Source organism: Neofelis nebulosa, chromosome 16, assembly GCF_028018385.1.
Source record: "Neofelis nebulosa isolate mNeoNeb1 chromosome 16, mNeoNeb1.pri, whole genome shotgun sequence".
Lineage (NCBI taxonomy): Eukaryota > Metazoa > Chordata > Mammalia > Carnivora > Felidae > Neofelis > Neofelis nebulosa.
The window spans coordinates 1423139-1446111 of NC_080797.1; the positions used below are offsets into that span (position 1 = coordinate 1423139).

Consider the following 22973-nt stretch of genomic DNA (forward strand, 5'->3'; position numbering starts at 1 on the left):
ACAGATCAGAATCTGGGCCTGCTTCCGATTCTGTGTTTTCCCCTCTCTCTGCCCCTACCCCACTCACGCTCTGTCTCTCAAAAATAAATAAATGTTTAAAAAAAAAAAACCAAAAAACGTAATCAACACCCTAGGTGGGGATTTTCAGATGGTGAAGTAGATAGTAATATCTCTAAACAGAACAGGAGTAAGTGATGGGATTTAATACACATGTTCTACATGGTGTCCATAACTTTATGGTTGTTGCAATTTTATGGAATGTGGGTTAATGGGACTGCTTTTTTCCCTAAGTGATTAAAAAACAAAATCTTGAGGGGCACCTGGGTGGCTCAGGCAGTTAAGTGTCTGACTTTGGCTCAGGTCATGATCTCACAGTTCATGAGTTCAAGCCCCGTGTCGGGCTCTGTGCTGATAGCTCAGAGCCTGGAGTCTGCTTCAGATTCTGTGTTTTCCCCTCTCTTTGCCCCTCCCCCATTCACGCTCTGTCTCTCTCTCTCTCTCTCTCTTTCTCTCAAAAATAAATAAACATTTAAAAAAATTTTTTTAATTAAAAAAATTTTAAAAAACCCAAAATCTTGAAATGCTAGTCTTAGAATGTACAATCCTTATAGGATTCTTAAGTTTTGTCATGTCTTTAAGAAAGCTCAAATTTAACCAGGGTCTTAGAAATTCCTTATCTCGGGTCTCAAAATAGGCATCTCTAGTTTTGTTTTCCGTTAGCTAACTTTGAGTTATCCCGTTCCCGGAGCTGTTGTGGTAAAACTGTGATCCTAGGATCTATTCACTGTTCATCTTGGTAGGGAACGTCTGTACGTATCAGTGATGGTGTAAAACAGGAAACAGATTTTGAGTCTGTGGCCTAACCGCGGTCTGCCGCGGGATTTTCGTTTCCGTGGTGTTATGGGATGAGAATTCCCAGGATGCCGGTCTGTGCACCTCTGACGTGTCCTGGGCAGTGGTGACGCCAGTCACCGACATTGTCACCTGACCCCCGCTTGCCTGGGCACAAGGAAAAGTCTCACTTCTCCAGCTTTCCCCTCCGTCTTGCTTCTTACAGACCACCCTGCTTTTTGTAATGCATGTCAACCGAAAGTGGGAATCGATACGCAGTATATGGAATCTTGTGCCCAATTTACCCGACACATATAATTGAAGGGACTCCTGGGTTCTACCAGTGACACCGAAAAGCACTAATAAGTCAGTTTGTTGTCGTAGAAATACAGTAGACATCCATTTAAAACAAATGGATGTGTAAGTTGCACCTGACCAGGAGAAACATTTTCTATGCGTTTTGGGGTGTTTTCTGCACAATGGATTTCTTTCACTTCTGTCTTCCACGCGTGTTCTTTTCCGTACCTTCGTGGATCCTAATATCTTTCATCCTTTTGTGTGGTCTCTAAGCAGAGAGCACCCAAGTCCCAGATCCTGGCAGCAAAGCCCTCGCTCTGTCTGGAGTCTGTGGAAATTAGGAAATAACTGAGCCGCTGGGTAAGGGGCTCCCTGGAATTGTCGTGTCTCCCTGACAGCCTGCGTTTGACAGGTGAGTGCCATCCCGGTCGCCGGTCACGATCCCGCCAGGGATCTCGGTGCTATGGGACATCCCCTGAGCTACTGGCGCATTTTATGAGTTTGCATTAAAGTCGTTGAACTTTAATACGCACAAGCCCCTTCTCTGCTCAGAAATTCATGGTGGCTTCTTAGCCCCCGTATCAAAAGCACAGTGTCTGTCTCCCTCTGAACCCTGCCCCCATTTCTACCTATTGGGAACCGAAGTCTCTTCAAGGCCTGGTCCTGTTCCCGGCTTCTCAAGAAATCTTGACTCTAAGGCCTACTCCATGGTCTTTCTTTGAATCCCTCGAGTGCATACAACGTACTCTTACACCAAAGTATATATCGCCTCGTACTGCTGCAGCTGCTAAACGTTTACGCATCGTCTCCCTCGTGAGAACGTAAGCTCCTTAAGGGCAGGGTCCGTGTCTTAAAGTTTTGTCTCTCCCACGGTATCTAGCACAGGGCTTGGTGCGTGGGTGCTGAATACGTGCTCTGTTTCTCGATCAGCAAACTATTATCTGGTATTTTTAATTACAGAGGGATCAACGTATGTACGTGCAAACTTGGACTAGCGGCCGAGGAGGCTCAGGGTTGTCTCAGTGGGACAGAGAACTGACCATGATTAAGGGCAGCGGTCTGGTGGTCGGGCAAGCCAGCCAACCACACTGACCACCAGCTGCTACGATCGCGACAAGAGCAGCCAGTCCACAGATCATCCCAGACGAGACGATTCACTTCCTGGGAGCAGAGCCCGGACGTTCTGAACGGTTATTATCTTGTGATCGTCTGCATACGCAAACAACGTTAACCACGAGACTTCCTTGGGAGGGACAGCAGATTTCAGACTCCGATGATGGGGGCGGGAGGTGTGGGTGGTGCCTATGTAGGAATTTAGTTTTCAGCTCTTAGCTGTGACGCTGCAGAATAGCTGGGCCATCAGGCTGGAGCCCGTGAATGCCTTACCTCCACGTGCGGTTTACTCCGCCTTCCTGCACCATTTTGAAAACTTGAGCCAACACTTAACACGGACAAATGTCACGTGAAAATCTCCATTTTGGGCTTTTCTTGAAAAACATAGGGAGATCTGGCAATGCCAGGTCTCTAAGACAGGCCATGTGCTCTATCAAGAAGTTATTTCATTCATTCCTATTACCTACTTGGCCTCTTTTTTTTCTTTAACGTTTGTTTATTTATTTTGAGAGAGAGAGAGATACAGAGAGCAGGGGAGGGGCAGACAGAGAGGGAGACACAGAATCCCAAGCAGGCTCCACCCCGTCAGCACAGAGCCTGACGTGGGGCTCGAACTCGCGAACCGTGAGATCAGGCCCTGAGCCAAAACCAAGAGTCCGATGCTCAGATGCTCAACTGACTGAGCCATCTGGGCGCCCCCGTACCCAGACTCTTGAAATCATTAGGAACATGTCTCCTCCATTAGGTTAGTCTGGGGAAAGCACCCTGGGAAAAAGGACTGATGTCCATCTGTTACATACTCAGGGTTCGTAATTTGACAATTAACATTTAGTTACTGCTACGATGTGAATGTTTGTGCCCTGCCCACCCCCCCCAATTCTTATGCTGAAATCCCAATCCTCTATGTGATATTAGGAGGTGGGACCCTTGGGAGGTACTTAAGTCATAAGGAGGGGGCCCTCATGATGAGATTAACACCTTACCAACAGCTCCAGAGAGACCCCTACTGGCTCCCACCGGGTGAGGACACATCAACGGACCAGGAAGAGGGCCCTCACCAGAAGGCAACCATAAGGGTGCTTTCCAAGCCTCCAGAACCGTGAGCAGTAATGTTCTGATGTTTACAGGGCCCTCAGTCTGTGCTATTTTCAGTTACAGCAGCCTGAGCAAGTTATTTCCCTTTTATTTCCCTTTTATTCGTCCCTTTGCACGGATTGCCGTGCAAGTTCATATTCAGGGGCAGGAAGTGAAATTCTGCCAATTTATTCTAAACAGGCACCTGCTCTTAATTCAGCATGCACATTTTCACTCACCCTTGATCCCTGCACCATGGGTAGCTGGAGAAAAATGGTCTCTTACCTGGAGGATTTTTCACACGTTTACAGATAGGACGAGTTTCCTGGAGCTGGACTTGAGAAGATGCCCGAGGCCCCTCATGGGGGCGGGTGGAAGATTTATGATGAATTCCCTGGAAATCCCATTCCCTGCCCTCAGCTGCCTGCCTCTTTCTGGGGGTAGGTTAGCATCCCAGAGCTTTGGGGTTAGGACGCAAAGGAGGGGCCGGTTGTATCCCCTTTTCCCCGCCTTTACTGGCGTGTGTGGGATGGGGCCGGGCGGCCCCCAGAGACCTTGAGAGTCCGGCCGGGACAGCCGAGGACCGGCAGGGCAGCAGGCAGATTCAGGGCCTGCATCTCGGACGGGAGAGGACCGGGGCCGCTGGGACAGTCTTCTGAGAATATTCGACCATCATAGAGCATGTGCTTTAACGCCCTCGTCTTCTGTAACGCGAGGTGGGCCACATCTGGGCGACTTTAAGGAATTTCAGGGGCTCGGTTTCTTCCCGGGGCCACCATCCACGTAACACCTGGAGAGGACTAAATCATGCAAATGTTGGCGTTCTGCTCTCAGATTTTACAAAAGTAAGCAGAGCGGGGATTGCCGCGGGCAGAGAAGGGGAAACGCGCGTTCACTGGAAGCACACAGTCTCATCTGGACACCGACACTGTCCAGAAGATCGTCGTCTTTATCCCGGGGGTGGGGAGAAGTTCGAGCGGAACCTTACGCGCCGCCCCTCGCTGTTGTCGCTCCGGGCCGCTTTCGCGGTCGTACCACGGGCCCCGTTCTGCCCGCCGTCGCGTGCACGCCGTCCCAGGCGCCCAGTGCATGCTGGGGGGCGCGGGCCCGCCCGGAAGGCCGGTGGCGTCCGTGAGGTCATCAGTGGTCGCCGGCAGCCCCGGCAGGAAGGGGCGGTGCGCGCTGGCCGGCGCCTGCCGGGGCCTCGGCCTCCAGTCACCGCGCGCGCCCGACATGCCGGAGGAGGCGGGCTTCCCGCCGGCCAAGAGGTTCCGGCCGGGCTGCGGGCCTCCCGGGGGGCGCGTGGTGATGCTGCTGACCGCGGGCGGCGGCGGAGGCGGCCGGAGGCAGCAGCAGCCGGCCCTGGCCCAGCCCGCGGCCAGCCCCTACCCCGAGGCGGTGGAGCGGCAGCGCCGGAGCCTGCCGATCTTCCAGGCGCGGGGGCAGCTGCTGGCCCAGCTCCGAAACCTGGACAGCGCCGTCCTCATCGGTGAGTGGCCGCGCCTCGTTCTCCGGCTGCCCGAGGTGCCCTGGCCTGCGTCTCAGAGCCAGCCCTGGAGCGGCCCGGGGGGGGGGGGGGGGAAGCCCCGCTCTGGAGGCGCCCACAGCCCGGGGGGCAGCGACCGAGGTGCCCGGCGGAGAGCCGCGCGGGGGACTTTGGGGCTTGCAAGAGTGTGGGTCCGAGCAGGTGTGGGAGGCGGCCCGAGGGAGGGCCTTCGGCGCCTGGAGGTGGGGGGGAGCCTGCTGCCTGGGAGCCGCCTGCAGGGGAGACTCAGGAGGCACCGAGAGGATGAGCTTCAGAGGGAGGAAGGAGATCTCGGGGAGCGTAGCCAGAGGAACAGATGCCCCAGCGAGGGCCCATAACACAGGGAGCAACCACGCAGATCCCATCGAGCGCTCCTTCAGCAGAGCTGTGGCGGGTGGGAGTTCATTTGTCACTGGGCTGAGCAGGGGTGAGGGAGGAAAGGCAGTGAGAGCAGGCTCCTGTTGGAGAAAGGGAAGGGAGCTGAGGGATTCGAGAGGAAGCGCTCAGTGGAGAGGGAGGCTGAAGATGGAAAGTGGGCACTAATAGAGCAGAGACTGGGGGGGGGGGCTGCCAAAGCGGGGGCACTTGGACACAAGGGCTAGATGCCCGGCTGGCCTGGAATAGGAGGAAGGGTATCCAGCAGGCTGGGGGCTGGAGAGAGGAGGTGACCATGGATGTGGCTGGGGAAGAGTGTGTAGGGGAGGGGGACTTGGCTTGTCGTGTGGAACAGGTGCAGGAGCTCTGCTGAGCTTGGGAGCCACGGGGCGTGAGGCAGGCCCTGGGGGGAGGATGGGGACAGAGGGAGGCCGCAGAAACAAGAACAGGGATCGACAGCCGTGCCTCGGCCCCACTGCCAGCTCACAGAGGTCTCGGTCTGCACAGATGGGTGATTTTACCTTAGTAATAATGCTCAGTCGCCTGGTGTAGGAGCAGAAAAGATGGACGGGGAGACGTTGGTCCACTTTTGGGGTTTTGCCCGGTGGGTTCAGCAGAAGGAGTGCAGCAGAAAAATCAAATTGTTAGCCTGCGAGGATAATTGGATTTTGGGCGCTAAGGTGGAAGACTCGGTGGCCAGGGAGGGAGGGATGCCCAGGTTTCCTGAGTTCTTGGTTCTACTTAGGGACCAAGGAACCCACGTGGACAGGAAATAAGGTGTGCTTGCTGCTCAGATCCGGGGAAGAGGCAGGTGGGGACCTTCTCTGCCCTCCGGGAGCTTCTGGCATGGAGGATGGAAACTTGTAGACACTTCTGCACAGTGTAAGGTGGTCAGTGCTGGGAGGCGGTGCGGTCTGACTCATCCTGTGGAGTTTGCAAGGGAGACGTGGCCACGGCAGGTGTTGCCTAATGGTGCGGGCCAGGGGTCTGAAAGAAAGGACAGTGGCTGCTGTGTAGGAGTGCGTGTGGCTTCCAGTGGTCCATCTCGCTTATGATCTTTCTTTAAATTTTTTGTTTTTTTAATGCTTACTTTTGGGAGAGGGAGACACAGAACTGAATCAGCAGGCTCCAGGCTCCGAGCTGTGAGCGCAGAGCCCAACGCGGGGCCTGAACTCACAAACTGCGAGGTCATGACCTGAGCCGAAGTCGGATGCTTAACCGACTGAGCCACCCAGGCACCCCTCGTCTATTCTTTTTTACTTAACAGTTGTAGTTCGTTACAGTTGAACATATGTGTTGTTTCCCGTTATTTGCCGTCATGAGCGAAGCTGAATAAAACCTCTCTGAAACTATACCTTTACACACATCTTTAATTATTTCCTCAGAACTAATTCTTGCAGGCGGAATTGTGGGTCTAGGGTGCGCACATCTTAAAGATGTTTCGAACATAATTCGGCCTTCCGAGAAGCAGTCCCACCTAACACTCTACCAGCAGCACACACGAGTGCCCGATGTCCCGTGGCTTTCTCGGCTCTGTCAACTTCCATCCAGTGTTTTATCTTTTTCTCCCGACTTTGGTGAAGTTTGTTTTAGTTTGCACATAAACGAGACGTGTTTCCTCTCTCAGGGGAGACGGGCTCTGGGAAGACGACTCAGCTCCCGCAGTACCTCTACGAGGGGGGCGTTGGCCGCCAGGGCGTCATCGCCGTGACTCAGCCTCGCCGGGTGGCCGCCGTCTCTCTTGCGTCTCGAGTCTCGGACGAGAAGAGAACTGAACTCGGGAAGCTGGTACGTCACCTCCTCCTTTAACGACAGCCGCCCGCTCCCCCGCGCTGTGCTTTCCGGACAAGACTCCTGTGCAGGGAGGCCCGCTCTCGCCACAGTCCTTAGGCCTGTCCCCGAGTCTTTCTCCAGCCCCTCACACACCGCAGGGCCGACGGGCTGTCAGTGCCATGCACTTTGCTCTCACAATCTGTTGGCAAGTCGGATAGCTGTTTCCTCGAGCATGTTTCAGGCTTCAGTGACTCCATTAACTGTCTCGTCCGTATATGTGTCTATACGTACACACAGCGTATATATGGGTATTGGGAGTGAGCCCCAGAACCGTGTGTAGGTCAGCTCTGTGTGTGCTTGTGCACGCACGCACTTGAGAACCTTCCAGTCTTCTCCCAGCTGTACGAAGCGTCACTCAAAATTATCAAGTACCTGGGGAAGTAGCCCCATTTTAGGTTCCTTGCAACGTGTATCCTAATCGCAGCTAAAGGGACCTGTCCACTGTCTGTCTGTGCCCAAGGGAGCAGGGGAGGGTCGGCGTTGGCCTCGTCCCCCGTGAGGACACAAGGGCCTGCTCAGCGCCGGTTACGCGGGTGCTCACCGAGTGACGGTGGGACCATCCCCCACGCAGGTTGGCTATTCCGTGCGCTTTGACGACATCAGCTCCGAGGACACCAGGATCAAGTTCCTGACGGACGGCATGCTTCTGCGAGAAGCGATTTCAGACTCCTTGCTCCGGAAGTACAGCTGTGTCATTTTGGACGAAGCCCACGAACGGACCGTCCACACGGACGTGCTCTTCGGGGTCGTGAAGGCCGCGCAGAAGCGGAGGAAGGAGCTGGGGAGGCTGCCTCTCAAAGTAGGTGTGGTGCGCTTGCCAGAGGGGCCCGCGCTCTGCTTGCCAGTGCGGGGAGGCTCACTGTCACGGGGAGGGCACAGAAAGGCCGGCCCGGTGTGGCTTCCCCACCGTCCTCTTCCGTCCCGGACGCAGGTGATCGTGATGTCCGCCACGATGGACGTGGATCTGTTCTCGCAGTATTTCGGCGGGGCGCCCGTCCTCTACCTGGAGGGTCGGCAGCATCCCATCCAGGTGTTTTACACCAAGCAGCCTCAGCAGGACTACCTGCACGCCGCTCTGGTCTCCGTCTTCCAGATCCACCAGGTACGGGCAGGTGCGGGCAGGCCCCGCGGAGGTCTGGCTCCCCATGCCGCCTGGACGAGAAAAGCTACCGACCGGGACAGCCCACGAGCTGTGCCGTTGAGACGAGGGGCCTGTCCGGCCTCTTGTTCTTTTCTATGGCAATTCTTATTTTCCCTGAAAAGAAGAATAACTCCGCTGTGCCGGCATCACGCCTCAGCCGAGCCAGGAAACATCCCGTCAGAGCAGACTGATCGAAAGGCCCAGTAAGAAGGGCATGACGTGTAGCGGGAGGAAGTCAGTGAGACGCTACATTCTCTGCTGTTGGCCACGTCGTTGTTAAAAAAGTTGGCATCGACCCAAAAACGGGTTGCCATTTGGAGCTTTTGGCTTTTTTTTTTCTTTTAGGAAAACCGAATTAGAGAAACATGTCAAAATTTCTTCTCATCTTATCAAAGACCTACTCAGAAGTTTGAGTGGTTAAATCCTCTCGTTTTTTTGTTTATCTTATAAAACTCGTAACTTTCTGAGAAAACCAGAGGCAGATTTTTTAAAACTAATTTTTATTCCAATCTAAGTGGTGAGTGTGTAGTTTAAAGTTTAAAAAGTCAGCAGCGGGGCGCCTGGGTGGCTCAGTCGGTTGAGCGTCCGACTTCGGCTTGGGTCACGATCTCACGGTCCGTGAGTTCGAGCCCCGCGTCGGGCTCTGGGCTGATGGCTCGGAGCCTGGAGCCTGCTTCCGATCCTGTGTCTCCCTCTCTCTCTGCCCCTCCCCCGTTCATGGTCTGTCTCTCTCTGTCTCAAAAATGAATAAACATTAAAAAAAAAAATTAAAAAAAATAATAATAAAAAATAAAATAAAATAAAAAGTCAGCAGCTAGCTGTGTAGGGACCGTGAAACCGGCAGCTGATTTTAGTGCCGTGTTCCAGATCCCGTCTTTCGGTCCCCTGACTGCTTCCTCTGGGTTCACGTTACTATTCGCAGTGTTACCCGCCGATGCTGCTCCTGCCGTGTTTTAAGTTTCCTGCCGCGGTAGGTGAGGATTTAGACACCTGCCTCCCCGCCTCTTGCTCTGTGCATCCGTCTGGACTCTTCCTTCGGCCACACCTCTGGGCCGAACCGCATTCTTGCCTCCCGTGTCTTCCCAGCCTCCTCCCTCGTAGGTGGAGGAGGGCACGGGGTCGCCCGCACCACCCTCGGCTCCACCTCCCCTGACCCGCCTCTGCCTCACTGCCGGGTCCTGGGCCTTCCTTCTCCGGGGAGACGGACCCATCTCCGGTGGCCGCGGGCCCTTCAGACCGCTTCCCGGCTGGAGCGCCTCCGTCCAGCACACCATTCACTCCCCGTCTCCTTCGTCTTTCAGAACAGGGCGAAGCTTCTGATCCCTTTCCTCCTCTGCTGCCTTTGTTGCTCTGGGCTTACCGCTTCACTGTCCTTTAGATCAAGGAAGGCGTCCACCTGCCAAAAAGCAAGCTCGGGGAGGATGGGTCCTGAGTGGTGGCTGCAGGTGTGTTCGGGCTCCATGGTGGCTTTGATGAGTCCCACGGATGAGGTTTTGACTGTCTCAGATTTGTCCCGTTGTGTGTACTTGTGAACATTTGTCCTGTTAGTACCGGGCTGTAAAAGCCACATGCACACACGTAAACGTACACACGTTTTTGCATATAGACGCACGCGCGCGTGTATTTACCGCAGTTCGGCGTTTTCAGCTACCTCGTCACATAAGCATCTTGCTGATTAAGATACCTGAACAGACTTGCAGGAAGGATCGTGTGCAGGAGTATGTCATTAACGCCTGGACGCTGCTGACCTTGCAGAGGTGACGGCCCGTTAGGTCCGGGGTCTCAGGCACTTGCCCCCGTGCGGCATCGTTTGGCCGTGCGACCGTGCTTTGGGGAGGCATCGTTCAGTGAGGGCTCCTCTTCCCGCGCGACTGCTTCTGGCCGTCCCCACCGCCACGGTTTCCCCAAGGTGGCTTCCGTCTGGCCGGCTCCAGGGAAGGAGGGAGCCTTCTGCAGGTTTCTTGGCCGGCTTGTGCCCTTCGTGGTACTGTCCTGTCACCTTGCCGTCTGCTGACCTTCCCCCGGTATTGCCTCAGCTGGCTTTTGAACACACTCACCGCCGTCCTGGCTTCGTGCATGACTGGTGGGGCTGCCCTCCCAGGGGAGACCCCCACGTCGAGGCTCATTTACATGTTGTCCACGTTAACAAGATAACCCCGGGAGCTTCATCACTGACCCCTCTCCTGCTCCCCGGGGCTGTGCTTTGGTCGGCACCTGGTAATCCCGCGCTTCCCCTTCCGCAGGAGGCCCCCCCCTCTCAGGACATCCTGGTGTTCCTCACCGGCCAGGAGGAGATCGAAGCCACGAGCAAGATCTGCCGAGACATCGCCAGGCACCTCCCGGACGGCTGCCCCTCCCTGCTGGTCCTGCCTCTGTACGCCTCCCTGCCCTACGCCCAGCAGCTCCGCGTCTTCCAGGGAGCCCCGAAGGTGAGGGCGCCGCCGTCCTGGGCCCCAGGCGGGTCCCACGCCGACGTACGAGCACGGAGACCGTTGTCGTGTGCGGGCGGGGGCAGGGGCGGAACGTGAACGGCAGCACCCCCAAGTCCGACACGGACCGGCCTCGTTCGCCCACGACATTGGGCACCGGGCGCCGTGCCGGGCACTGCGCGCACCCCGCGTGTATCCCACGTACGCCCTGTGTACACCCTGCATACGCTCCACGCACACCCCGCGTATGCGCCGCCCACGCCCCCCGTGCGCCCCGCGCACACGGCCTCACCCACTGGAGAACTGACGAGGTAGGTGGCAATCCCGTTCTGCCGTAAACGCGGCAGCCCCCGGAGGCGGAGCACACGGGACGTCCCCGCCGGGGCCAGGGGTCCAGCCCACCCCCGCCTGGTCCGCTGCGTCTCGTCCCCTCGGAATGAGCTTTACTCCCCCATCTGTAGTGGTTACTTGTCAACAGTGACACCGTGGGTTCTTGACTGTGGATGGACCGTGGAGGTTGATGGTGAGGAGTATGCCCTAAAGCTTGTGAATCCGTGTGCGCCACACGCCTTTTCTGGTTTCTCCTTCCTTTCAGGGCTGTCGCAAAGTGATCATTTCCACCAACATTGCCGAAACCTCCATAACCATTCCGGGAATAAAATACGTAGTCGACACGGGCATGGTTAAAGCAAAGAAGTATAATCCCGGTGAGAAGCTAGCCCGCGGGCGCCCCTTCCCCGCAGCGAGCCCCCCGGCTTCTCCCAGTGAGCGCCTTGTGCCGAGACTCGCCACCGTCGACGGGGGTTCGGGGCGCATGGCGCGAGGGAGCCTGTGCCCCAGGAAGCGGCCCTGCGGCAGCAGCGAGGGCGAGGCAGGGCAGGACGGGAGCCCAGGTCCTGCCAGGTTGAGAGGAGTGGCCGGGCACGACCTGACCCCGCAGCAGGACCTTTGTTGGGAGGGACGTCTGGGCTCCGGCTTCCTAGGAAGGAAGCCTCCCTGGGCCGGGGAGGCACTAGCTGATCCCCAAGCGTGTGCAATGCAAGCCGGCCTGAGGTCCAGGTCCCATCTGCTCTCAACCTTGCTTCAGTCCACAGAGGATTAGAGGCAACGGAAGCGATCGCTCCCAAAAGCCTGATCGAAACGCGCTGCTCAGCATCCGAGGGCGCGGACCTTCACACACGTGTTCTTAGGGGTGGCGTGTGGAAGGACCCGTCCCCCAGGCTTGCCATAGGACACACCTTAATCAGGACGTTCGTCACGTCTGCTCCTGGGAGTGACACCATCACATCGCCTCCCTCTTAAAGCAGAGCCGGGGCCGGGTGGGAGGGGGCGCGCTGCACAAAGGACCGGGCGTATCCGGTCCCCAGGCATTGATCGGGAGGGTGACCGGCCACCCTCGTTTCCCGGGCCCCGGGAAAGCCTCAGTCCGTGGCCTCAGCCGGAGCCTGGGGCTGCGGTCCCGGCCCCTGCAGCACGCACGCGGCCGTCTGCCATTTCAGCAACACGCCTCGCGCTGCCCACGGCTGAGCAGTCTGGGTTCGCTCTCCAGTGCAGCCGGGACTTTTCCGGACTCTCGCGTGGCAGGGAGGACCCCCGGTGCGGCGTCCTGAGGAGCGCCGCAGGAACGGTGGGTTCGCGTGCTGCACGTGGCTCTGACGCGGCCGTTCTCCCCGCAGACGGCGGCCTGGAGGTGCTGGCCGTGCAGCGCGTGTCAAAGACCCAGGCCTGGCAGCGCACGGGCCGGGCCGGCAGGGAGGACAGTGGCGTCTGTTACCGGCTGTACACGGAGGACGAGTTCGAGAAGTTTGACAAGATGACCGTGCCAGAGATCCAGAGGTGGGCCCCCGGCGCTCCCGCCCTGCCGCCGTCCCGCACCCCCCCCCCCCCCGGCTGGAGCCCGGGGGCCACCTGCGTCTCCCTCCTCGCAGGTGTAACCTGGCCGGCGTGATGCTGCAGCTCCTGGCAATGAAAGTCCCTGACGTGCTCACCTTCGACTTCATGTCCAAGCCCTCTCCAGGTAGGCGGTTGTCCGCGTGGTCCTACAACAAACGGTAGACTCGCCAGGAAGCATCCGGGGGGCTCTCTGTTTACTTTCGTGTGGTCGCATGGCAGCACCAGCTGTCGGGGGGCGCCCGCGGATCTTGAGGGTACAGATTCTCCCGGGAGCCGTCCTCGCGGGGGTCCCACAACGGTGGGGGGGTCCCGGGAGCTGCAGCGGCTCCCAGGGCCGGCGGAAGGCCCAGAAAGGTTCTTTGCTCTGGACTAGAATTTGATGGGTTCCTGGCCTCTGTCGGCGGTCCCCCTGGAGGGAGGGAGGTCACTGGGGTTCTTGCAGACGGTGGCTTTGGCTGCTGGCTCTCTTCAAGAGCCATTTTCCCTCTCTCGTCCCCTTCTTGCTTTTTCTTTGGTTTTGTTTGTTTTGTTTTTTAACGTTTATCTATTTTTGAGAGACAGAGAGCACACGCAGGGGAGGGGCAGAGAGAGAGAGAGAGAGACAGAGTCCAAAGCAGGCTCCAGGCTCTGAGCCGTCAGCCCAGAGCCCGACGCGGGGCTCGAACTCACGAACCGCGAGATCGTGGCCTGAGCCGAAGTCGGACGCTTCACCGACTGAGCCCCTCAGGTGCTCCTGGGAGTCTCTGCTTCTGGAGAGACCGGTCCCTGTACCACATACGAGTGTACCTGTGGGCGGGATTCGTGCGTGTGACGTAGCTGGGTTTAAGGTGACACACATCCTACCGAACACAGGCCATTACTTTAGAAGGCAGCGATGGCGTTAGCGGCCTAGCCCTGGGGACAGTGGTGGCTGTGATCGATGCTGCGGCTTGCGTCTTCGTCTCTGCGACGTGTCACTCCTTCTTCTGTCCCCGTCTGCAGACCACATTCAGGCGGCTGTGGCACAGCTGGAGCTGCTGGGAGCCCTGGAGCGGAAGGACGAGCAGCTCACCCTGACTCCGCTCGGAGGGAAGATGGCAGCTTTCCCTTTAGAGCCCAGGTTTGCCAAAGTGAGCGCCCCCCCCCCCCCCCGGCCTCGGTCCCCCTTCGCGCCGCTGCACGCCGGCCCTCGCGCGGCAGAGGGCTCACCGCGGCGCCCCTGGCTTCATCCGCACACCGTGCTTCGTGCGTGACGCGGACTCCCGTTCTGTGTTTGAACACGCATTCAGACCCGCACAAGCACGGGCCCCCCCATCAGGAACGTGGGAATCCGCGGGAGGGCAGTCACGGGCTCTACGAAAACGTGCAGTGACGTGAACACAGGTAGGCCTGGTTCGGGCAGCATGTGCCCCGCGAGGCCTCGGAAGGGAAGCGCGCGAGCGTGTGTGTGTGTGTGTGTGTGTGTGTGTGTGTGCGCGCGCACGCGCATGCATGCACGTGCGCAAAAACCGTGTCCGGATGCCGGGGAGACCGTGCCTCACGCCGTGTGTGCCTTCGACGTGCAGGCCATCCTCCTGTCCCCCAAGTTCCACTGCACGGAGGAGATGCTGACCATCGTCTCCCTGCTGTCCGTGGACAGCATCCTGTGCAACCCTCCCTCCCGGCGGGATGAGGTGCAGGCCGTCCACAGGAAGTTCGTGTCCAGCGAGGGTGACCACGTCACCTTGCTCAACGTCTACCGGGCCTTCAGAAACGCCGGCGGGAACAAGGTCAGTCTCGCGTCTCCCCCGAACACGCCTCCCTCCCGCCTCGAGATCGGAGCACGAGATCCTTCCTCTCTGGCAGGATCTCCCACGGAGCCGGGTGCCGACGCGCCTGCGCACGGGGGTCGCCAGGCCTCCGTCCTGCTTCTGTGGAACTGGTGCTCCGAGGGGGCAAGTTCCCCGTGTTTGGTGACCGCGCTTCTTAGCCACAAATGTGTTTTCCCTGCCTGCCCCTGACTTTCCTCATGGCGGCTTTTGCTCGTAGGCTGTTTTGGTTCCTCCGACAGGACGGAAGCGCCCTTCTGGATCTTCTCCAGGATCCGAAAGTAGCGCGTCCTGCGAAACGTTTCCTAAGCCGAAGGGGCGTAAAGTGAAGAAGCAGTCGTTAGTTTATATGGAACTTTCTTGTGGGTTCCCAGACCCCGACAGGAGCCTCTCTGGGGCTTTCCTGATACGTGAGGTCACATGTTGCTAACGGATACTCAGAGTACCGCAGGTAAAGCGCAGGCGGAGTTCCAGGGCCGGGAGCTTGGCGGTGCGGGCGCGGGTGCGGGCGCGCTGCCTCCTAAGGGGCCCCCGCAGAGCAGACGCGGAGCTGTTTCCTTTCGCCCTTTTCCATCAAAGCAGAAATCCTGTTGTGTTTCCCTCGCTAGCGAACCCGAGCGCTAACGTGAGCCCTGTCCACGAGCGAGGCGGCCCGATGCGCGCCTTCGGAGACGCTCGGGTCCGTCTTTCCATCCCTCAGAGAGACCCGTGTGGTGCCCATGTGCGCGCCCTGACTCCGTGTCGGGGCACGGTCCCTTCTGAACAGCCCCTCTCAGGTCTAGGAGTTGCAGACGTGTTCTGTAGTTGCCTCAGTGTATGTCTAAGGACAGAAAACGCTGTCCCGTCCTTCCGTCTTGTCACTGCCGTCCTGACGTCGGCCGTGTTCCACACGACCGTGTGCTTTCGCTTCGGAGCCCCCACGTGCCACACCGTGAGCGCCGCGTCTCCCCGCGGCCCGTCCTCCCTGGTCATCCGCCCGCGGCCGTGGACACGAGCCCCCGCTTCGCCGTCCTGACTCTTGGTCGATGGAGACGGAATCGCGTCTGCGTTACTTTGCCGCGATTCCTCAGGGGACGGTGTCCTTGGCAGAAGATGATTGGACGTTTGAACTAACTCTTCTGTGCGTCGTCTTTTCTGCCCATTTTTCTGCCAGGTTCTTGGTCATTTTCTAATTGATACGGAGAAGCTTTTTAAATCTGTTCTGGAGGTGATTTATCCTTTATCGGCTGTAGTGATTCGAACACCCCAGTCTGGCTCTTTTATGGCAACCTGACATAAGGAGACTTTTTTTCTAAGTTTCGTTTTTGTCAATCGTCTCTACACGCAGCGTGGGGCTCAAATGGGGCTCGAGCTCACGACCCCATGGAGGAGAGTCGCACACTGCACCCACTGAGCCAGCCAGGCGCCCCCACGTGAGGACAGTTTTAGTTTCACTCTGAGGTGTTACTGTTTCCGCTTATGGTTCGTGCTTTTTGGTATAAAGCTATTTTCCTATTTTCCTCTACTGTTTTTTGCTGACTGAAGTCCTCCCTCTGAATTCAGCTGTTCTCCGGGTCCTGTCGCGTTTTTCCCTCGGCAGAAGCGTGAGGGTTGTGACGTCTCTCTCTCTCTCTCTCTCTCCTGTTCAGGATTGGTGCAAAGAGAATTTTGTCAACAGCAAGAACGTGATGCTGGCAGGCGAAGTCCGAGCACAGCTGAGGGACATCTGCCTGAAGGTACCTCTCCTCCTGGCGCCTCTGGGGCTCTAACCTGTCCCTGTTTCCAGGCAGGAAGTCTTAAATTGCTCGTTGCTAATGGTTACGAGAGAAAGCCTCATCATAGGGAAATGTAGAAATAAGGAAGGAAGTAAATATTACCCACAGTCTGACCTATCACCATTTCTGTCTGTTTTCTGCAGCCTTGTTTTTTGTTTTGGTTTTTTTTGTTGTTGTTTTAATTTTCTGTTTATTTATTTTGAATGGAGAGGCAGAGAGAAGGGGAGGGAGAGAATGTCAAGCAGGCTCCACGCTGTCAGCACAGACCCTGATGCAGGGCTCGAACTCACAAACCATGAGATCGTGACCTGAGCCAAAACCGAGAGTCTGACGCTTAACAGACTGAAGCACCCAGGCGCCCCTCAGCGCTTATAAACTTTAAAATTATTTTTCAATTCTGAGATTTACTTTTTTGGTGGGAATATCTTTGTTACTTTGTTGAGATTACTTGGTTGTTACAAGTCGATACAGCGCGGAAAACAGTGGCACAGACGGGCTGAGGCAACTTCTCCCACATCCTGCCCTTCCAAAGACAGACCAGGGTTAGCAGTCTGGCGTAGATCCTTCGCGCCCCGCGCGACACTCACCCAAGTGCTGGTGACCATCTTCCTAGACACATATCCATGCTTCATGCGCGGAATGAACCTCCGGGTGGGATCTAGGTTGCGAGACACCCGCCAGATCGCCCCCCAAGGTCGTTTTTCAGTGCGGCTGGCACACGCGTTCCGTCGTTTTCGGGTTTACAGCCGCAGTGGTGACCGCGCCCCCGCGTCCCACGTATTTCGCCACTGGGAGGTCGCACCCCCCAAGTGTTCTCTTAGCTTGTGCTCCCCCTCGGAGCCCGTGTGGCTTCCGAGTCCTTTCACGCGCACACCGACGGCTGTAGGACACTCCGCGTCTTCCCGCAGAGGCGAGTGGCTTACGTCGGCGGCTCCCGTGGTCGCTCCCGTGGTCGAGCGGTCACGAACTCCGTGGTGGAAGTCCCTGCCTCTTCCGAGACGGCCCCTCAGTGTAGGCCGTGTCCGCGCGTTTCCAGGGGGCCGCTGTCCCCCCCGCCCCCGTCCCCAGGCCCGCGTCTGGTGCCATCGCCCGTCGCTGGCAGTTAGGTGATTTCTTGTCGTGATTGCCGTGTTCCGTATCTCACGTGGTTTCCCGGGCCCTCTTGTTCCTGAGCAGTCATCCTGCCAGGCCGTCCCGTGGCTCCCCGGGTTCTCCCTGGCGTCACTGGCAGCTCCTCGTCCTGAACTGAGGGCGCGTCAGCGGCCGGTGGTGCCTCCGCGCCAGGCGTCGGTCGGGGTCCTGGGCTTTGCAAATGGGCCTCACACTCCTCCTCTCAGGGAACAATCCAGAGGGCAGGTCTGGCGGCGGTAACGGTGTGGCTGTGGTCTGTGAAGCGCTCACGAGGCACCGTTCTAAGTCCTTTTCACGCATTTGCTCGTTTGAAATCCCCATCTCGCTCTGATGAGGTTCTGTGTTATTCCTGTTAAACTAGAGCCTAAAGAAGTGAAGGTATTTGCCCCGAATCACAGCCGGTGGGCGCCAGAGCAGGCCGCCTGGAAGGAGAGACCACAGCTAGCTGCAGGACTCGGGGGCTCCCTGGAGGTGGCGACAGCTGACCGTGTCCCCAGAGGAGAGAAAGAAGGTCTCGTCAGGCGGGGATCAGCAGTTTGCAAAAAACAAACCCCTCGAGCCATCTTTGTTTTAAAGAAAATAGTTTTTTAATGTTTGTTTATTTCTGAGACAGAGAGAGACAGAGCACGAGCAGGGGAGGGGCAGAGAGAGAGAGGGAGACCCAGAATCCCAAGCAGGCTCCGGGCTCCGAGCCGTCAGCACAGAGCCCGACGCGGGGCTCGAACCCACGGACCGCGAGATCGTGACCTGAGCTGAAGTCGGACGCTCAACCGACTGAGCCACCCGGGCGCCCCTATGCTTACTTACTTTTGAGAGAGAGACAGAGACAGAAACCGAGAGAGAGAGAGAGACAGAACACGAGCAGGGAGAGGGAGGCAGAGAGAGAGAGGGAGACACAGAATCCCAAGCAGGCTCCAGGCTCCGAGCCGTCAGCACAGAGCCCGACGCGGGGCTCGAACCCACGGACCGCGAGATCGTGACCTGAGCCGAAGTCGGACGCTTAACCGACTGAGGCACCCAGGCGACCCACCCCTCGAGCCATCTTAAAGGGACAAGTGGGGATAGAACGGTTTCTGTGGGAGCCTATGGACACAGTCGAGCCCCAGAGGGACAGAAAGGAAGCGGGAAGCAGAGGACGCTGCCAGGAGCCAGGAACGTTCCGGGTGCTCGTCCCCTAGTTGGCCTCTGTCTGCACGCCCCTCTTCCCCCTGCTTTCTGCCCTCTGCCTCGGCTCACGGGAGCAGCAGAGCGGACAGATTTCCCGCCCTTCCCATCCCTCCCCATCCCAGGAGATCCCTCCCCATCCCCCCATGCCTGGAACACCGGAGCCGGCACTGCAGCGTCAGGCAGGTGTCCACCCGCGGTCTGGTCAACTGCGGCCTAGGGTGTAAGGTGCTGTGACCTTCCCGGGGGCGCGTGCAGGTTGACGGAGGCCCGGACTTCCCCTCGGGAGCAGGGGGGGAGGGGCAGGGATCTTCTAGAACCGGTGCGGGGAGGCTGAGTGCAGGAGGCGGGGCCGGAGCCCTGCTCCAGGGAAGGAAGGCGAGTGAGGAAGCCCCTACGCGCTGGGGGTGAGAGGGCCAGGCCCTTCCCCCCGGGTCCCGGGTCGCAGCGGGCCGGGGTCCCCCGGCCCGTCTGAGCGCTGGTGGCCCGTGTGCTTCCCGGTGGCCGCTCTCCTCCGGCCCCGCGGTGTCCCAGGCAGCAGAGGTTGGGGCCTTGCCCGCCAGTGCTCGCTCTGCCGGGCTGGCGTGCGGGCCGCGTCTGCGCCTGACCGCGGGCCGGCCTTTCTGTTTCCTCCTCCCGAGACAGATGTCCATGCCCATGGTGTCCTCCCGCGGGGACGTGGAGAGCATCCGCCGCTGCCTGGCCCACAGTCTGTTCATGAGCACCGCCGAGCTGCAGCCCGACGGCACCTACGCGACCACGGACACGCACCAGCCGGTGGCCGTCCACCCCTCGTCCGTCCTCTTCCACTGCCGGCCGGCCTGCGTCGTGTACACGGAGCTGCTCCACACCAACAGGTGCTACATGCGGGGCCTGTGCGTGGTGGACGCGGACTGGCTGTACGAGGCTGCCCCCGACTACTTCTGGAGGAAGCTCAGGGCTGCCCGAGACTGAGCCGCTGCGCTCGGGGGCCCAGGGCGGCCGGCCCCACCGCCAGGAGCTCGAAGCGTGTTTGTCCCAAGCGCTGAGACGGAACCGCGGACGCGCGGCGGGAACCTCGGCCCTGCGTTCGGCGGCTGCTCTGTGGCTCTGGGTGACGGCGAGCCTCATTCCTCATCCGCCACGTGGGGTGATCAGAGCGGTGCCGACAGGCTCGGGTTTGGGGAGCGTGGAAGGGGGGTGCCCAGGTCCCCACCTGGCCCACGATGAGCCGTCACGCCCAGCGGACTGCTTTCTCCTGACGGACTCGAGTCCAGAGTCCCCGCGGTCCTGGTGACTGAGAGGACTTTCTGGAAGAGACCCCAGCAGGTCGCTGAGCTCAGCTGTCCTGTCGTCTGTCTGTAACTCCCGTAGAAGTTTGAGGAGGGAAATGCCACGGTCTTAGCTCCTGGGCTCGCCTCCCTCGTGAGCCTCACCCCCGGGGGTGAGGGGGGACTCACAGGGTCTCCACGGTCTCCTCCCTGCCCCGTGTCATGAGAAGGGAAAAGACACCAAAGGTTGCTCTTAGCCGTTTCATTATGGGAAGCAAGCAATCTTTCCCCAGACGGTGTTTTGCCCTAAAGGAGGCCGAGTTAGCCTTTCTGTCGTGCTTCATTCTAAACCGGGATGCGTGGGGTTTCGGTCGTTCCTCGCGCAGCGGGCCGTGCGGTTTCTAGGCAGGGGCCACACCGCCCGAGAGACGCTTCAGCGGCTGTGGTGAGTCTGCTCTGGGCCCAGGGGCCCCTCTCCCAGACCGTCCTGCTGGCGCTCTCCGGCCTCACCCGTCCGTCCTTCCGTCCATCTGTCCGTGCGCCCATCCGGCCCGGCTTCCGGCACCGGCCGAGCCCGAGCGCCCGCGTGTTGGGTCAGCGTGAGGGCCGTCTGGGCACCTGGACAGACTTCCGTTAGAAATAGCGACGTGCGGGCCAGATAGGGTCCCACAGGTCCGAGATGCCCCATTTTACTGAATTCTCAGACTTCTAGTCGGCCTTCCTCTGACCGCCTTGTTCTTTACGGTTACTTTCTGACGCGTTTTTCAGAAAAAATTTTAAGTGTATTTTTTCATTTCTTAATAGAGGCCTGGGATGTTCAGCCTGACTTGGTAAAAGAAAAAAATTGTATTTTTAATAAAACATGAATCATGTTGGTAAAAAAAAAATTGGGAGTGGGTGATTATGTTCCTCAGAATTTGTTCAGCGAATTCGGTCTAGAGTGTTCTCTGGGGCAAGGGAAGCTTAACCTGCAATAATTTAGTCCCGGTGTAAGTACCAGAACACTTCCCAGAAATGTGGATTGTGTTCTGGGCAGGAGTCAGGGGTCAGTAGCTTCCAAAAAGCTTTCATGTTTCCCTACAGAAATACCTTTATCACCGGAGCGTTCTGGTAGAGTTTTAATACTGTAGTTTTGTTTTATCGGGGTTTTAAAACAGTTAACTTTTAATCCTGCTGCTCGGGGATTGAATCAGATTGGAGAACCGACTCTGACCACGTGTTACTACAAAGAAATACACGGCCGTTTACAGGGGACCCAGTGCTTTCTTAAGAAAGTGACATGTCTCTGGGGCGCCTGGGTGGCGCAGTCGGTTAAGCGTCCGACTTCAGCCAGGTCACGATCTCGCGGTCCGTGAGTTCGAGCCCCGCGTCAGGCTCTGGGCTGATGGCTCGGAGCCTGGAGCCTGTTTCCGATTCTGTGTCTCCCTCTCTCTCTGCCCCTCCCCCGTTCATGCTCTGTCTCTGTCTGTCCCAAAAATAAAAAAAATAAAAAAAAAAAATAAAAATAAAAAAAACATTAAGAAAGTGACATGTCTCACAATGACGTCGCGGATACAGTCGTGAGCTCCCGTTCGCTTGGTGGAACCTCTGAGGGGAGACCCCTCCTCTCCACGCCGTGAGATCTCTGTCTGGACGGGTCGCCAGCTCCCAGAGCAGCTGCACGTAAACGCACGTCCGCCTCCCGGGGTCTCGGGGGAGCAGCGGGCAGGGCGGCCCGGAGTCCGCCGGGAGGAGCCGCGGACCCGCGGTCCCGGATGACAACCTGACTGTGCGCGGCCTCTCTGCCGCCTGTGCAGAGTCCCTGCCCTGGGGGGACGCTGGTGACGTGCCGGGACGCCCCGATCCGCTCACTCCCGCCGTCCGGAACCGCGTGTGTGCGTGCGAGGTGGGGTCCCTTCCGCGAGCGAGGGGACGCCACACCCGTGGGCAAGCAAGGGTTTGGTTAGGGTTTGATTCGAATGTTCCAACTTGCGGGAAAAAACCCAGCTTTGTTCAGGTTTCTGTTGGATTTTCAAGCTTGTTCTCAGCGCGACGGAAACCGCTCGTGTGTGTGATGCTCCCGTTTGCAGGTGCCGAGGACTCTCGTACGTGCTGCGCTGTGTGCGGCTGGTTCTTGGGTCTGCTCTCCCTGCTGCTCAGAATATATGTAATATATATATATATATGTATATATATATATATAGTCTCGGGGCGCCCGGGTGGCCCAGTCGGTTGAGCGTCCGACTTCGGCTCAGGTCATGATCTCACGGCTTGCGAGTTCGAGCCCCGCGTCGGGCTCTGTGCTGACAGCTCGGAGCCTGGAGCCTGCTTCGGATTCTGTGTCTCCCTCTCCCTCTGCCCCTCCCCTGCTTGTGTTCTCTCTCTCTGTCTCTCTCTCCCTCAAAAATAAATAAACATTAAAAAGAGTTCGGGTGGGGAAAGGGATGCCGTCTGAACACAGGTGGAGATTTATTAGCACTGGTGCACTTGAAGGTGGCTAACACATTAAATGTCCACCCCCAGGGTAAATCTTAGTATTCAGGTGAGGGAGGCGTGAGGGAGGGAGTCAGCGAGAGGGCAGAGCTGGGTCCTCCTCGGCACAGACTGCTTTGGTGAGGTCCTCAAGTCGGCATCCTCCCTCCACCTTCCGGCAACAAGTGCTACAGGCATAAAGTCTTAGCTCTTTCCCCCTTCCTCGGGGTCGGGGTTCAGGGGACCCGAGTCCAGATCCTGCTCCGTCTAACACGAGTCACAGGCAGAGACTATACGCCAGGAGCGGTGGTCACACGGGAAACTTGATCTGGGCAACTCAGAGACAGAGGGGAAGAACCTCCAAAGCCGGGACTCCCCCCGCAGAGATGAGCGGGTTCTTTTCATTTGGGGTCCAGCGAGGGGAGCCTTGTCACTGCAGGTAGAGGGAGGCATGAGGTTGTGCGGGCATAGGGCATAAGCTTGAAAAGCCCGAGCTGCCAGTCGGACACTTTAACATTATAATGAAGGAGAGGACACTTGTGTGTGTGTGTGTGGGGGGGGGGGGGGGTTGGGCACACCCCCAGAGCCGGGATCTTGGGCTCCTCTCCAGTGAGGATGCGGGGCCTTGCTTCCTTTTGAAACAGCAGTGGGGTTTACCACGCACTTATCTCTGAGAAGTGACAACTATGCTACAGGCTAGTGAGTTTCTGCCTTCTCTTTATTGCCTTGAAATCCTCATCTGCTGAGGTTTTTGCATTTCTTTGCGATTCTGACGCCACCTAGGAAGTTCTGCTAGAAGCGGCTTGGACAAGTAGGGCTCCGATCACTGAGCCTGGCTGGGCCCCTGAAGTGACCTCTCGGGTCCCGAGAGCTCTCTTTTTCGGGGACCCTCACCCCCACTCCCAGCTTCCTGGCTCCAGAACAG

The 22973-nt window shown here is 58.0% G+C and overlaps 1 protein-coding gene across 1 annotated transcript; it reads left to right on the forward strand.

The window, feature by feature from the left end:
- The first annotated feature begins 4464 nt into the window (after nt 1-4464).
- Nucleotides 4465-20495, forward strand: DHX33 (DEAH-box helicase 33). Its single transcript, XM_058705348.1, has 12 exons — nt 4465-4804; nt 6843-7003; nt 7620-7847; nt 7980-8150; nt 10433-10618; nt 11214-11325; nt 12295-12454; nt 12547-12635; nt 13493-13620; nt 14056-14259; nt 15927-16013; nt 18993-20495. The coding sequence occupies exons 1-12, from the start codon at nt 4549-4551 to the stop codon at nt 19299-19301; spliced, it is 2091 nt and encodes a 696-aa protein (XP_058561331.1). The 5' UTR covers nt 4465-4548; the 3' UTR covers nt 19302-20495.
- Nucleotides 20496-22973: the final 2478 nt, after the last annotated feature.

What these genes read in the sequence shown, in the direction of transcription:
- DHX33 (XM_058705348.1), top strand. Translation starts at nt 4,549, where the DNA reads ATGCCGGAGGAGGCGGGCTTCCCGCCGGCCAAGAGGTTCCGGCCGGGC. An exon ending in TCTTCCAGGGAGCCCCGAAG is followed by an intron (nt 10,619 to 11,213) that starts GTGAGGGCGCCG and finishes CCTTCCTTTCAG; the next exon opens with GGCTGTCGCAAAGTGATCAT. An exon ending in CATGTCCAAGCCCTCTCCAG is followed by an intron (nt 12,636 to 13,492) that starts GTAGGCGGTTGT and finishes CCCCGTCTGCAG; the next exon opens with ACCACATTCAGGCGGCTGTG.